The sequence below is a fragment of the Mytilus trossulus genome, unplaced genomic scaffold, assembly GCF_036588685.1.
Source record: "Mytilus trossulus isolate FHL-02 unplaced genomic scaffold, PNRI_Mtr1.1.1.hap1 h1tg000377l__unscaffolded, whole genome shotgun sequence".
Taxonomy (NCBI): domain Eukaryota; kingdom Metazoa; phylum Mollusca; class Bivalvia; order Mytilida; family Mytilidae; genus Mytilus; species Mytilus trossulus.
In genome coordinates this window covers 26,645-42,367 of record NW_026963341.1, presented here as the reverse complement: position 1 = coordinate 42,367, position 15,723 = coordinate 26,645, and the positions used below count along the sequence as shown (strand labels likewise).

At 34.1% G+C, this 15,723-nt stretch overlaps 1 protein-coding gene across 1 annotated transcript; it reads right to left on the bottom strand.

Moving 5' to 3' along the window:
* Positions 1–6,179: 6,179 nt before the first annotated feature.
* Positions 6,180–7,576, bottom strand: LOC134702037 (deep-sea actinoporin Cjtox I-like). Its single transcript, XM_063563142.1, has 2 exons — positions 7,484–7,576; positions 6,180–6,635 (listed from the first exon to the last, which is right to left on the bottom strand). The coding sequence occupies exons 1-2, from the start codon at positions 7,574–7,576 to the stop codon at positions 6,180–6,182; spliced, it is 549 nt and encodes a 182-aa protein (XP_063419212.1).
* Positions 7,577–15,723: the final 8,147 nt, after the last annotated feature.

Here is a 15,723-nt window from a genome sequence, read left to right as displayed (position 1 = left end):
ATTGCAAGAGTCTTTTTGTGCTCAGATTTGTTGTATCATGTCACATGAGTATAGAAATGATAAAAAAGACACAAATTTTTATTTCTTATAGCCTCAATATGCATTTTTTAATGTAAATATGTAGCACGGCCTTAATTGACCTTAAATTTTTTCCAGTCTTACTTGGCCTAAGACCCTTTTAAACTAATATGATATGTTATTTGTAACTTTTCTTTCCATTTAAAGTACTTTAAATACATATGTAAGGATTATTTATAACTAAAAAGCTTCACAAATTAAAAATTGCTGGAAAATATTACATCTTCATGTAAGGCTCCCCTTCATTGAAAAACCTGAATTTTTAGGCACAGGCTCATATAAATTTGACTTTTGAATAATTATGCCAAGTCTGATAAATCAAATGAGTACTCTATTGCTTTAAGTACATGATAAGTTATATGTTAAGGCATTTAAAAAGTATTTTTTTGCAATATTTTAATTTTTAAAGCCCCAAATGTTGATAGTTGAAATTTTTCAATTTTAACGTCAAAATTTTACACGCAAAGATGAGTATAGAACTTAACTTAATGTCTATAATGTACATCCTATTGTCATGACACTTTGTAAGCAGTGTTATAATACATTAAACTTTGTTCATACCAAGTTTTTTTAAGATTTGTCAACTCTTTCTACCCTATTATATTAGGTCCGAGACCACCATTGTCGTCCCTTGATTTTCGTTGTTCACAAATATAGTCCCTAGTGTTGACAGTGGGTTACTTGCCATTAATTTTTATACCCCTTCCAAATTTATTTCTCCATGTTCACTGCCTCAAATTGCAAGAAGGGGGATGAAATTACACTGTAAAAAAATTTGGGTCCAGAATTTTTAAGGAAAGTAGTGATTTGGTCCAGCTGAAAAAGGTTGAAAATGAGCACTTCGGAAGCTGTCAAAAGATTTCAAGACGCCCTAAACATAAAATTGTCCATATTTTGAGTTAGAGACGATGAAGTTTTCTATAAATTTGATATAATTTGTCCCAAAAGTAGTACAACACACTGTAAAAGTTTCTTTGAGAAAGCGCAGGTGGGATTTTTTTTATTTTCATTTATGTTCTAAAAGAAATGCACTACGAATTAATTGTGTTCTCGGACCATCATGGTACTTTTAACAGCATTCTTTACGATATGGGTTTTGTTCATAATTAAAGCCCATACAGTTATCTTTTATGTTGTCTTAGTTGTTTATCTTTTCGATCTTTTATACAATTTTATGTATTTTGGCGTTTTTATTTTAATAGTTGAGTGTTTCTGTTTTTCCGTTTTGTTTCCTCTTATAACTGATTTGTTTCACTCATTTATGGTTTGTTACCCATATTTGTTTCAGTGAAATCGATTTATGCCTATTGAACAGCAGTATACTACTATTGCTTTTAAACGTTTGAAGAAGAAGCTTGATATATCAACGACAGATAAAAGAGCTGTTAAAGATATTAACTAACTTTATTTATTTAACTACAAAAAAAAAACAGTTGACCACAGATTGGTTTTACACTTCTTTGTTTTATGGTCAGCCAATTCACGATGGTAACCATATAAATTATGAAGTGTAAAACCTATCTGTGGTCATACTTTTTCTGCAGGTAAAAGTGTATATTTCTATTCCCGATTGTGACTTTTAAGCTCAGTGTTGATTAACAAGACATGTTACTCGTGCATACCAAGATAACTTACCCTGTCAATACACCTACATGTCCCACTCCCTTTTGAGTTCATTCGACTGCTTTTTATACCCCACCTTCGATAGTAGAGGGGCGTTATGTTTTCTGGTCTGTGCCTCCGTTCGTTCGTCCGTCTGTGCGTCCGTTCGCTTCAGGTTAAAGTTTTTGGTCAAGGTATTTTTTGAAGAAGTTGAAGTCCAATCAACTTGAAACTTAGTACACATGTTCCCCATGATATGATCTGTCTAATGTTAATGCCAAATTATAGTTTTGATCCCAATTTCACGGTCCACTGAACATAGAAAATGATAGTACGAGTGGGGCATCCGTGTACTATGAATATATTCTGGTTTTTGACTCATCTGCATCTTCTTAATAAATTTAGAAAAAAAATGAAAATAAGTAAACTAGTTTCCCTTAATTTGGCTATTTTTTTTATGCTATATACATGTATCATTATTCTGATCGAATTGAAAATATCATTTTTTTTATTCTGAGCATTCAATGTGAGCGTCAATCCAGTGTGCTTTACTGTGATTTATAGGAATCATATGAAGACATTTGTCGATGACATATGTTGTATTAGAATAAATTATAAGAATAAGTATATATTAATAGATCTAAAAAATGCATACGTTTGATTTACAATCTAACATCCGTCTGACCAATGTGATCCACGAGAACATAGGCAGAGATAAAGGAGTATTCAAAACTTACTGTAGAGGTTATTTGGTCATACGAATGTCAATTGTGTATAATATACACCCTGTAATTATATTAGACCGAAACGTACTAGAGTTTGATTAGTCGATTAACAAGCAATTCACATAATAGTTATCAAAAGTACCAGGATTATAATTTTATACGCCAGACGCGCTTTTCGTCTACATAAGACTCATATGTATCAGATCAAAATAGTTAAAAAGCCAAACAAATTCAAAGTTGAAGAGCATTGAGGACCCAAAATTCCAAAAAGTTGTGCCAAACACGGTTTAGGTAATCTACTCCTGGGGTAAGAAAATCCTTAGTTTTTCAAAAAATTCAAAGTTTTGTAAACAGAAAATTTCTAAAAAAATGAACATATAATTGATATTCATGTCAACACCGAAGTGCCGACTACTGGGCTGGTGATACCCTCGGGGACGAAACGTCCACCAGCAGTGGCATCGACCCAGTGGTGTAAATAGTTATCGAAAATACCAGGATTATAATTTTATACGCCAGACGCGCGTTTCGTCTACATAAGACTCATCAGTGACGCTCAGATCAAAATAGTTAAAAAGCCAAACAAATACAAAGTTGAAGAGCATTAAGGACCCAAAATTCCAACAAGTTGTGTCAAATACGACATTTGTGCCATAAAACATTTTAAATTCTAAAAAAAACCAAACAGCAGTATTGTACTATAAACTGGTTACATAAAGCCGTTGATAAAATCAAAATAATAATGACAATACCTCCAACTTTCAAACTAACTGTTGCTAGTAAGGTATTGTCCTATCTTAGCGTTGGTCGTTGACAAGTCTGGCATCTTCTTATTCTCATAGTTTCTCCGTATCTACTGTACATTTTTTTACCCAAATTTTTGCAAGAAGGTGGATACACTATCCTTATTTGCTCTTAATCTGACTGAAGACATCACCAAGAGGAAAAACTTTTTTCTGACTGGTTTACTTTTAACATGAGTGAAATCAGTTATCTTACCGATTGTGTCCTAATCCTGATTTTGAGTGTTGGTTCGCATGGCAGTTGATGCACGCATATCCTGTCGACGCCCCTTTAAATTTCATGCAATTAAATCGGTTTTTGTATGTTGCTGTCAGATTTGGACATAATACGGAAGAAAATAGACATGATAAAGCAGTACTAGGACCTTTATCGGGACTCCGGGATCGGGTGTTTTTAAGCTCGGGATTTCGGGATTGACCTTTTCGGGATCCGGGAATTCTTGTTTTCCAATTTCGGGACGTCGGGATTTACTTTATTTAAATTCGGGACCTCGGGATTTCGTGTTTTAAAGCCCGGGATTTCGGGATCAGGACCCCTCCTATCCCCCGTTAAGAGAACAGCAAACTTCAGTAAAACTAGCAAATGAATAAAATATCGTGTAGGGTGGTGTAGACTAGAGAATACACTTTTTCATTAATAACTCAAATAAATGAACATAATTTTCAAGTTGTAATGTATATAGATCTGTAAATTTTGTTCTTCTATCGCCGGGATTCAAACACATGCTACTGAGATGTCGTGACACCAAATCGCCTGCACTTTAACTGGCGTGCTAGACCCCACAACCACCTGGGCTTCATAAAAATGAAGCTTTCGGTGGCCGGGTGTTACCTTCCCACGTCAGTTTTAATCTAGCGTCGTACTACAGTACATGATATATAAGGCATGAAGATGTTATTTTTACAGATCAGCTAAATTATCTATAGGAAAGGATCCTACAAATTAATGTAAGATACAGTCACAGAAATAATTATATTTATAAGAACGTCTGTAACAGTGACAACTCATCAACAGATTTATCATTATGTATATACAAATAGTCTAAACTACAACCCAACAATGTTAGATCTGTAAATTTGATTTCGCAAATTTTCATTCTTCCCTCGCCGGGATTCGAACCCATGCTACTGAGATATCGTTACATTAAATCGCCTGCACTGTAGCCGTCCTACTAGACCACACGACCACCTGGGCTTCATAAAAATGAAGCTTTCGGTGGCCGGGTGTTACCTTTCCACGTCAGGTTTAATCTAGCGTCGTACTGCAGTACATGATATATAAGGCATAAAGATGTTATTCTACAGATCAGCTAAATTATCTATAGTAAAGGATCCTACAAATTAATGTAGGATACAGTCACAGAAAAAAATAATATTTATAAGTACGTCTGAGCCAGTGACAACTCTACAACAGATTTATCCATCGGATCACCAGCAGTGATGGTGAAACATGGCTGTGTACATTATCTATATACACCTCGTCTTAATATCAACCCAACAATGTTAGATCTGTAAATTTGCCATCGCAAGTTTTTATTTTTCCCTCGCCAGGATTCGAACCAATGCTACTGAGATATCGTGACACCAAATCGCCTGCACTGTATCGATTTATGATGTGTTTTGTTTGTTTTTTTGTTTTATTTTTAAACTATATTTTCTGTACCAAGGACTTTTATTTATCAAAATATATATTCTCTTAATGGACTTCCGTAGTATTGCCAAGGGAAATTTAAACATATTTGCAAAATCCTGAATTGGAATTAGCGTATCCTTGTGTTCACTCTGTTCGAATTGGTTTTAACAGATCTAAGTATAAAAATCAATTGCTTTCAACTGTAACAACCTTCATTCTGTATTCGGAAGTTTTGGTTTTTGATCCTTTCAAATTCATATTGGATCTGGCTTTCTAACTGTTTTTTTTTAATTTCGGGTTCATTAAGGAGTGTAATGACGACAAAACGCCTGTCTGGCTAACAAAACTTTAAGAATTAAATCTTTGATAAATCATAATTTCCAATGGATTGATGACACTGCTGTTGAGCTTCTCCGAGGATATCATCAGTTCAGTAGGCAGCAGTTTGTTTTGACATTTGACATTAGATATTATTGATATGTGGATACCCAAGTGTGCCTGGGTTATAGAAATATGGCCAATGTGTCAACATCTTAAACTTGTAAATGTTAACTTTTTCTTATTCGCATAATAACAATTTTAACAATGCCATGTCATTCACTTATGTCTTATGAAAGTGTGTATGCACTGTAGTTTGAACACCAAAAGGATCAATACAATTCAAAAACAAATATAGTCACTCTTGATTTTCCTCGGACCGGCAGTAAAACCTTTGCAAAATTGGGACATTTGTGTGGTTGTGCGGGATGGATAAGGTCGTGGTCATGTCCGATCTGTGTGCATTAATTCAAATTCGATACCTCGTTAAAAAAGAATGGCATGCTCTCTGCAAGTTAAGAGACCTTGTAACAACTTTGATTTTCAGGACATCGTATTCTTCGGAGCAGCAAAATTAATTATACGCCTGCTATTTATTTTTCCTCAAAAAGCTCTACACGAATCTGATACTCATGAAGATAGTATCATGTTGGTACCAAGACAGGCAACGACACCTAATTTATATAAAAATAATACATGACTTTTTGAAATATTTTTTGTTTCACTCTTTTATTTACAGTAAAGTACAATACACTTAGCCAAGAATGTTCTATTTGATGATTCCATCTTTAGATTTTGATACTATTATGCTTCAATATACTTGAATATTTTGTGAAAGGCAAGCTCAATCAAGAGAATTAAACAAATAAATAAATGTTCTAACAGAAAATTGTAAAAAAAAAAAAAAATACAAATTGATATTAAAAGCATAAAGTTAAGCAGCTTATAACTACGATAAAAAGCCCAGTCAGTCAAATTCAATGCATAAAACAAAGCATTTCTGAATTTCTTGGTAAAATGTTAATTCATCACGTCAACTATCATTTGAGCACCGTCAGTTTGGGTCATAAAACCACGACAATTTAACGTATGGGTGGTTCTGTCGTCTTTAGCAGTGTGCCATTTTATTCCACCATAAATTTCCCATTGCTCGTTAGCCATTTCAGTGAAAAGGGTTTCATTAGCTTCAATTCCTCTACCGGTCTTCCATTTCAAATAAAAACCGTTAGATCCAATAAACGGAACGCTGTAAAATATACACAGGTACTGTTGTGTGTTTTCCAATTGGTAGACGACTACTCCTTCAGCACCACGTGGAACGTAAGCAGTTTTTTCAAATCCAAGTGTGTCTTTGCTGCCAGCATCTATGGTGTAAGGTAGAGGTTTGAATACCTTTCCACTGCTTGGATAAGCGCTCGGGTTACACAATGATGATTTTGACATATTCCTTATCATTAAAGCAACAGACTTTGAACACTGAAAAGGAACATATTATTTAAGTTCATAATCAACTAAAAAATAGCGCAATTAACACATTACAGTCTGTCCGAAACTCATGCATGTTTTATTTTACCATAACCAAAAAAAGCAAAATAACAAAAATACGGAACTCCGAGGAAATTCCAAACAAAAAGGGCTTAATCAAATGGCAACATCAAAAGCCCAAACATTACAAACGAATAGATAACAACTGTCATATTTCTGACTTTGTACAGGCATTTTCTTATGTAGAAGATGGTAGATTAAACCTGGTCTTAAAGCTAGCTCAACCTCTCACTTGTATGACAGTCGCATCAAATTCCATTATTTTGACAACAATGTGTGAACAAAAGAAACACAAAGGTAAAAATATCACAAAAAGGGGTACAACAGCAACACGAACCCAACCAAAAAAACTGAGGGTGATATCAGGTGCTCCCGAATGGTAATGTAAAACTTAAAAACATTTCCCTAGACTTGTCAATTACAGATGTGATTGATTATGCAACTAAAGGTCGGAAATAACTCTTTTGAACTATGTACCAATATGTATCTGATTTTTTCTATAGGTTTAAAAGAGTAGAAATCAATGAAAAAGATTCCCCATTAAAAAGGGGTGATCTCAGGTGTTCAGGAAAACTGTGCAGATTCTACAAACATAGTGATAGCTGTCGTGTTTCTATGTGACGACTGTGATATCGGTATTAATGGCATTCATATTGGGCAAAAATAATACTAAAATCGATGTGTAAATAACTTCGATTCAAATTGAAATTCCTAAAGACAAATGGGAATCTTGTTTTGCGCGTTAACCGTTCAATAAATAACATTTTACATTTACTTACATCTATTAAGGTTGTCAACTTCGATAGTATAGATAGGTCTTTTTCCAACGTATTAGATATCACTTCACCTTGTTTAAGACCATCACTTGCCATTTTATCAATATTCAGTTCCTCTCTACCAATAAAATTAAAATTTGTAAGCTATATATATATATATATATATATAAATGTCTAAGAATATAACTAAAACACACTAATTGATACATTAAAAAGTTCTATTAGATGTTAAATAGAAATACGCAATATTTCGCTAAACAAATTAGCTTCATCAGGCGTGTGCATCTCTCAAGGTGAAATCGGATGCATGACAGAAAAATATTTTTGTAGCTTAATCTATACAAGATTTGAGGGATGGGTGTAACATATTAATTCGGTCATAAAATATGTTTGTAGCTACAACTACATGAAGTTGGAATAAAAGTTTAACTCATTTATAGATGTTCGATTAATTGTATGAATTTTTATAAATTAATTTGTATGATTTCAAGATAACTATGGTTTTGATTTGCTTTGAAATCTTTTTTCGTCTCTCTCATTGAGTCCATCAGGTTCAAGAGTTCGTAACTGGTGCATCCAAAATCTCTCTCTTTTTTGTCTTCCTTGTGTATCCCAATTTTGATTTTTCTCAATGATTTGAAATGTGATGTTTCTAAATCATGTCCTGCTCTTAAAAGGTGTCTTGTAATTGGCCAGTTCCTTTCTTTTGTATAAAATGACCGATGGTTATTTAGTCGGATGTTAAATGGGGTTTCTGTTTCACCAACATATTGTAATTTGCAAGTTCCACACGTTAGAACATAAATGCAATTTTGCGTTTTGCAATTTGATGTTATAAATATGTTGTAATTTTTCTTTGTGACTGTGCTGATGAACTGGGTTTCTATATTGGCGACTTTGCAGCATTTACAATTGCCCCTTCCGCATTGTTTATAACCTCCGATTGTTGATATCTCCCTTTTAGATACTTTGGATGATACTAGAATATCTTTGAGGTTTTTTGGTCTGCGGTAAGCCATAACGGGAGGTGATGGAAAAATCTCGCTTAAGGAGGGATCATTTTCAATAAGACGCCAGTGTTTGTGGACAATTGATGAAATATTTGTCAGATGAGGATGAAAGCTAACAACAAACGGGATTTTATTTGTCTGGGCCGTCTTTTCTTTGTATTCAAGTAGGTTTGTTCGTTCTTTTTCGTTTGCTTTTCCGAAAGCTTCTGAAATACTTTTGTTCTTATAACCTCTTGATTTGAGTTGCTGTCTGAGTTGCCCTAAACGATGGTTTAACTTTGATTCCGATGAACAAATCCGTTTTAATCTGATGGCTTGGCTGTACGGAATGCTCCGGGAGCAGTGTTTCGGGTGACAACTCTTCGGAGAGAGAAATTGGTGTTTATCAGTTTTTTTGGTGTGAAGGTCTGTTGTCATGACTCCGTTTTCTAAAGTTATGGTGGTGTCGAGAAACGCAATTTTCTCATTTGAAACTTCAGATGTGAACTTGATCGATTGATGAAAGTTGTTACAGAAATCGAGAAATTCTTGCAGGCGTTCTGCAGTACCATACAAACCCTTGTCTTGGCTCCGTTATATTGATGACATCGACATCAAATGGAACGAAACTGCAGAACGCCTGCAAGAATTTCTCGATTTCTGTAACAACTTTCATCAATCGATCAAGTTCACATCTGAAGTTTCAAATGAGAAAATTGCGTTTCTCGACACCACCATAACTTTAGAAAACGGAGTCATGACAACAGACCTTCACACCAAAAAAACTGATAAACACCAATTTCTCTCTCCGAAGAGTTGTCACCCGAAACACTGCTCCCGGAGCATTCCGTACAGCCAAGCCATCAGATTAAAACGGATTTGTTCATCGGAATCAAAGTTAAACCATCGTTTAGGGCAACTCAGACAGCAACTCAAATCAAGAGGTTATAAGAACAAAAGTATTTCAGAAGCTTTCGGAAAAGCAAACGAAAAAGAACGAACAAACCTACTTGAATACAAAGAAAAGACGGCCCAGACAAATAAAATCCCGTTTGTTGTTAGCTTTCATCCTCATCTGACAAATATTTCATCAATTGTCCACAAACACTGGCGTCTTATTGAAAATGATCCCTCCTTAAGCGAGATTTTTCCATCACCTCCCGTTATGGCTTACCGCAGACCAAAAAACCTCAAAGATATTCTAGTATCATCCAAAGTATCTAAAAGGGAGATATCAACAATCGGAGGTTATAAACAATGCGGAAGGGGCAATTGTAAATGCTGCAAAGTCGCCAATATAGAAACCCAGTTCATCAGCACAGTCACAAAGAAAAATTACAACATATTTATAACATCAAATTGCAAAACGCAAAATTGCATTTATGTTCTAACGTGTGGAACTTGCAAATTACAATATGTTGGTGAAACAGAAACCCCATTTAACATCCGACTAAATAACCATCGGTCATTTTATACAAAAGAAAGGAACTGCCCAATTACAAGACACCTTTTAAGAGCAGGACATGATTTTGAAAACATCACATTTCAAATCATTGAGAAAAATCAAAATTGGGATACACAAGGAAGACAAAAAAGAGAGAGATTTTGGATGCACCAGTTACGAACTCTTGAACCTGATGGACTCAATGAGAGAGACGAAAAAAGATTTCAAAGCAAATCAAAACCATAGTTATCTTGAAATCATACAAATTAATTTATAAAAATTCATACAATTAATCGAACATCTATAAATGAGTTAAACTTTTATTCCAACTTCATGTAGTTGTAGCTACAAACATATTTTATGACCGAATTAATATGTTACACCCATCCCTCAAATCTTGTATAGATTAAGCTACAAAAATATTTTTCTGTCATGCATCCGATTTCACCTTGAGAGATGCACACGCCTGATGAAGCTAATTTGTTTAGCGAAATATTGCGTATTTCTATTTAACATCTAATAGAACTTTTTAATGTATCAATTAGTGTGTTTTAGTTATATTCTTAGACATTTATATAATTTTAATTCAGTAACTGTATCAGTTTATTTTCACAAACTGATCCACGCTTAATTAGATTGAATGTTGATTGTTGCTATTTGTAGACATTATATATATATATATATATATATATATATATCTAGCGGGACGGCTGCAGTGCAGGCGATTTGGTGTCACGATATCACAGTAGCATGGGTTCGAATCCCGGCGAGGGAAGAACCAAAAATTTGCGAAAGCAAATTTACAGATCTAACATTGTTGGGTTGATGTTTAGACGAGTTGTATATACATTATGTACACAGCCATGTATCACCATCATTGATGGCGATCCGATGGATACATCTGTTGTAGGGTTGTCACTGACTCAGACGTACTTATATATATATATATATATATACATAAGTACGTCTGAGTCAGTGACAACCCTACAACAGATGTATCCATCGGATCGCCATCAATGATGGTGATACATGGCTGTGTACATAATGTATATACAACTCGTCTAAACATCAACCCAACAATGTTAGATCTGTAAATTTGCTTTCGCAAATTTTTGGTTCTTCCCTCGCCGGGATTCGAACCCATGCTACTGTGATATCGTGACACCAAATCGCCTGCACTGCAGCCGTCCCGCTAGACCACACGACCACCTGGGCTCTCAAAAAAAGAGCTTTCGGTGGCCATATGTTACCTTTCCACGTCAGTTTTAATCTAGCGGCGTACTACAGTACATGATATATAAGGCATGAAGATGGTATAACATCTTCATGCCTTATATATCATGTACTGTAGTACGCCGCTAGATTAAAACTGACGTGGAAAGGTTTTAATCTAGCGGCGTACTACAGTACATGATATATAAGGCATGAAGATGGTATAACATCTTCATGCCTTATATATCATGTACTGTAGTACGCCGCTAGATTAAAACTGACGTGGAAAGGTAACATATGGCCACCGAAAGCTCTTTTTTTGAGAGCCCAGGTGGTCGTGTGGTCTAGCGGGACGGCTGCAGTGCAGGCGATTTGGTGTCACGATATCACAGTAGCATGGGTTCGAATCCCGGCGAGGGAAGAACCAAAAATTTGCGAAAGCAAATTTACAGATCTAACATTGTTGGGTTGATGTTTAGACGAGTTGTATATATATATATATATATATATATATATATAAGTACGTCTGAGTCAGTGACAACCCTACAACAGATGTATCCATCGGATCGCCATCAATGATGGTGATACATGGCTGTGTACATAATGTATATACAACTCGTCTAAACATCAACCCAACAATGTTAGATCTGTAAATTTGCTTTCGCAAATTTTTGGTTCTTCCCTCGTCGGGATTCGAACCCATGCTACTGTGATATCGTGACACCAAATCGCCTGCACTGCAGCCGTCCCGCTAGACCACACGACCACCTGGGCTCTCATAAAAGAGCTTTCGGTGGCCATATGTTACCTTTCCACGTCAGTTAGACGAGTTGTATATACATTATGTACACAGCCATGTATCACCATCATTGATGGCGATCCGATGGATACATCTGTTGTAGGGTTGTCACTGACTCAGACGTACTTATGAATATAATTATTTTCTGTGACTGTATCTTACATTAATTTGTAGGATCCTTTACTATAGATAATTTAGCTGATCTGTAACAATAACATCTTCATGCCTTATATATCATGTACTGTAGTACGCCGCTAGATTAAAACTGACGTGGAAAGGTAACATATGGCCACCGAAAGCTCTTTTATGAGAGCCCAGGTGGTCGTGTGGTCTAGCGGGACGGCTGCAGTGCAGGCGATTTGGTGTCACGATATCACAGTAGCATGGGTTCGAATCCCGGCGAGGGAAGAACCAAAAATTTGCGAAAGCAAATTTACAGATCTAACATTGTTGGGTTGATGTTTAGACGAGTTGTATATATATATATATATATAACAAGTCTAAAAGGGTACAACACCGTCATAAAATAACTATAAAATGAACAATATAGCCTAAAAAAATGAACATCCATTTTGCACATTTCTTGATTAGTCATGAACTCAACTATTAATTTTTTTTATGCAGTACTGGTTTGAAATGCTAATATTTTAATTCTATTATTTTTGGGTAGAAATTATTTTGCATTAAGATAGATAAATTGAAGGCCCATCGGATTAGAATTTTTTTAATGTGTCTTTAAACATGTGCAAGAGCTTTCAGAGACTACTGTATAACGATAAGTTGTTTATTTTTGGGTGTAACTTGATTTTATATATTCTTGTATTATTTGAAATAATTTAGTGCACAAGTCAAAACATCTTAATAAAAGTAGAAAATGCAAATTATTTTTACTTTAAATCAAACTATACAAGACAGACAAGACAAGACCATATCTCAATAGAGTCTCACCTTTTATAAAACATTTACATAATATAAAAATTTCAAATAGCAAACATGATCCACTCTAAAAGAGTTACGAGAGACTATAAAAAAAGTTATATAAATTTATATAATTTTATATATACACACACACATAAAATCTAAATATATATAGGAAGATGTGGTATCAGTGCCAATGAGACAAATATCAATCCAAATGGCTATTTATAAAAGTAAACCATTATAGGTCAAGGTACGGTCTTCAACACAGAGCCTTGGCTCACACCGAACAACAAGCTATAAAGGGCCCCAAATTACTAGTGTAAACCATTCAAACGGGAAAACCAACGGTCTTATCTATATAAAAACAAGAATTTGTCCCAGGTACACGGATGCCCTACTCGCATTATCATTTTCTATGTTCAGTGGACCATGAAATTGGGGTAAAATCTCTAATTTGGCATTAAAATTAGAAAGATCATATCATAGAGAAATTGTGTATTAAGTTTCAAGTTGATTGGACTTCAACTTCATCAAATACTACCTTGACCAAAAACTCTAACCTGAAGCGGGACAGACAGACGAACGAACGGACGGACGAACGAACGGACGTACGAACGAACGGACGCACAGACCAAAAAAATAATTCCCCTGTACTATCGTAGGTGGGGCATAAACACAAGAAACGAGAAACAAGACTTAGTATAAATTACATAAACAAACGACAAAATATTCCTGACTTAGGACAGGTGCAAACATTTGCAGCGGGATTAAACGTTGTAATGGTACGAAACCTTCTCCCTTTTTCTGAACCAAAATTAAACATCACAACATAGAAAAACACACGATAAAATATCAATTGGAATTCATAACTCAATAAAAAAAAAACGAAAATTAACACAATGAACGAACACATTTGATCTGCGATACCTGAATGCAAATACATAGTTAATAAAATTATTAGGGATAAATATTGAAGGTCAAAAGTAAATAAACAAGTTTTTATAAAGCTGTGTTAAGTTACCACTGTGAAATATTTAACAATTTTTATAAAATCATCACTTTGAAAAAAAACGGGTTCATATTCTTCTAAGGTAACATGTATGTTTTAATTATCTTAATAACGCAAATTTACATTTTTAATCTTTGATAAATAATTTGAAAACTTACCCGGATCCAGTCAAAAATCAAATATAACATTTTCATTTAACATGTTTAAGCTTATATACGTTTTTAAAATTACATTCAACCAATCAAATCAAAGGGGTTTTCCTATTTTACCTTAAGAATGATAATAGGTTATGCACTTCATCTGGTTCATGGAATTCACATGAAAGTTATATCCATATATGGTGGTATAATATCAGCACACTTAACTTTCCTTAACTTTTACTTGCATAGAGATAATTCAAAGAAGTGCATTTTTAACATTGAAGAATGAGATTTTTATGTATCTTGTATCCAGATTTACATGTCATGCCCTTCAGTGTGACTTATGAACGTTTATAAATATACATAGAATGCATCTGGTCCATTAACGATAAATGTAGTTTTTGACAACGGTCCGGCCCAAATATATGTATATTAAAGCTACTCATAAATAGACAAAACTAAATTTCATGGATATTGTTTAGTTTGCGCAAGTCAATATGATACTGAAAGATTACGAAGGCATTTGTCGTAAGATGAAATTCATTAATTCATTGAATTTATATTGTCTGATTTTTTTCTTGCCTGCTCAAAATTGGATTTTAAAAAAAAGGAAGAATAAAAGAATAACATTTACTAAGTGGTATAACAGTTACAAGGGAGGTGATGACGTTGCTAACGTAAAATGATATTTCGCGACATCAAACTGTAACATATCGTGATAAGATGCACCTGTAGACTAATGTTTATCATTCAAACTGATTTAAATTAAAAACGATTTAATTCAATCACTCTGTTTTAATATGACATTATGTTTGACAACGTATGAAGATTATTTGTACCAATTTTCATGGAAAGTCAACAATTCATTTTTTTTTTTAATTTGATAAAAAAAGTAAAACCACAAAAATACTGAACTACGAGGAAATTCAAAATATACAGCAAACAATTTAGTTTTTTTCTTAAATAACTGTGCTTGGTATTGATCAATCTAGATAACATTAAGGTTCAAATGGACAATCAAAACATCATAAGTCGAAGAAAGATTATACGCATAATCACTAAACAAAGAAAGATAAAAAGACAACATCATTGCATGCAAAAATAACTACAGCCGAAATCGTTGATGTAAAACAGAAAACTCCACAAAATAGCTCACCTTGGAACATTATGTTGCTAAAATATATACAGAAATGGAAGGGAAACACAACTTTAAAAATTGACTTTTATTAAGTGCGTTTCGGCATGCATATGTTTCCTATTAAATTTTTCAAAATATTCTGAAAAGTGTGATCACTTTATTAATTCTGGTGTCAGAAAGTGAAATTTAATATGGTAAATAAAGTTATGATTTTCGTCATGTACTAGTAATTTTTTTCTATTTGAATGAAAATGAACTATGTACTTTTTTTTTCAGAAATTAGAGAAAGAAAATCACATTTTTTGGATATATGTTCAAAATTTCTTGCTATCCACTATAAACTAGATATATAAAGAAGATGTGGAATGATTGCCAATGAGACAACTATCCACAAAAGACCAAAATAACACAGACATTAAACAACTGTAGGTCACCGTACGGCCTTCAACAATGAGCAAAGCCCATACCGCATAGTCAGCTATAAAATGCCCCGATAAGACAAAGTATAACAATTCAAACGAGAAAACTAACGGCCTTATGAGTGTAAAAAATAAAATAAACGAAAAACAAATATGTAACACATAAACAAAC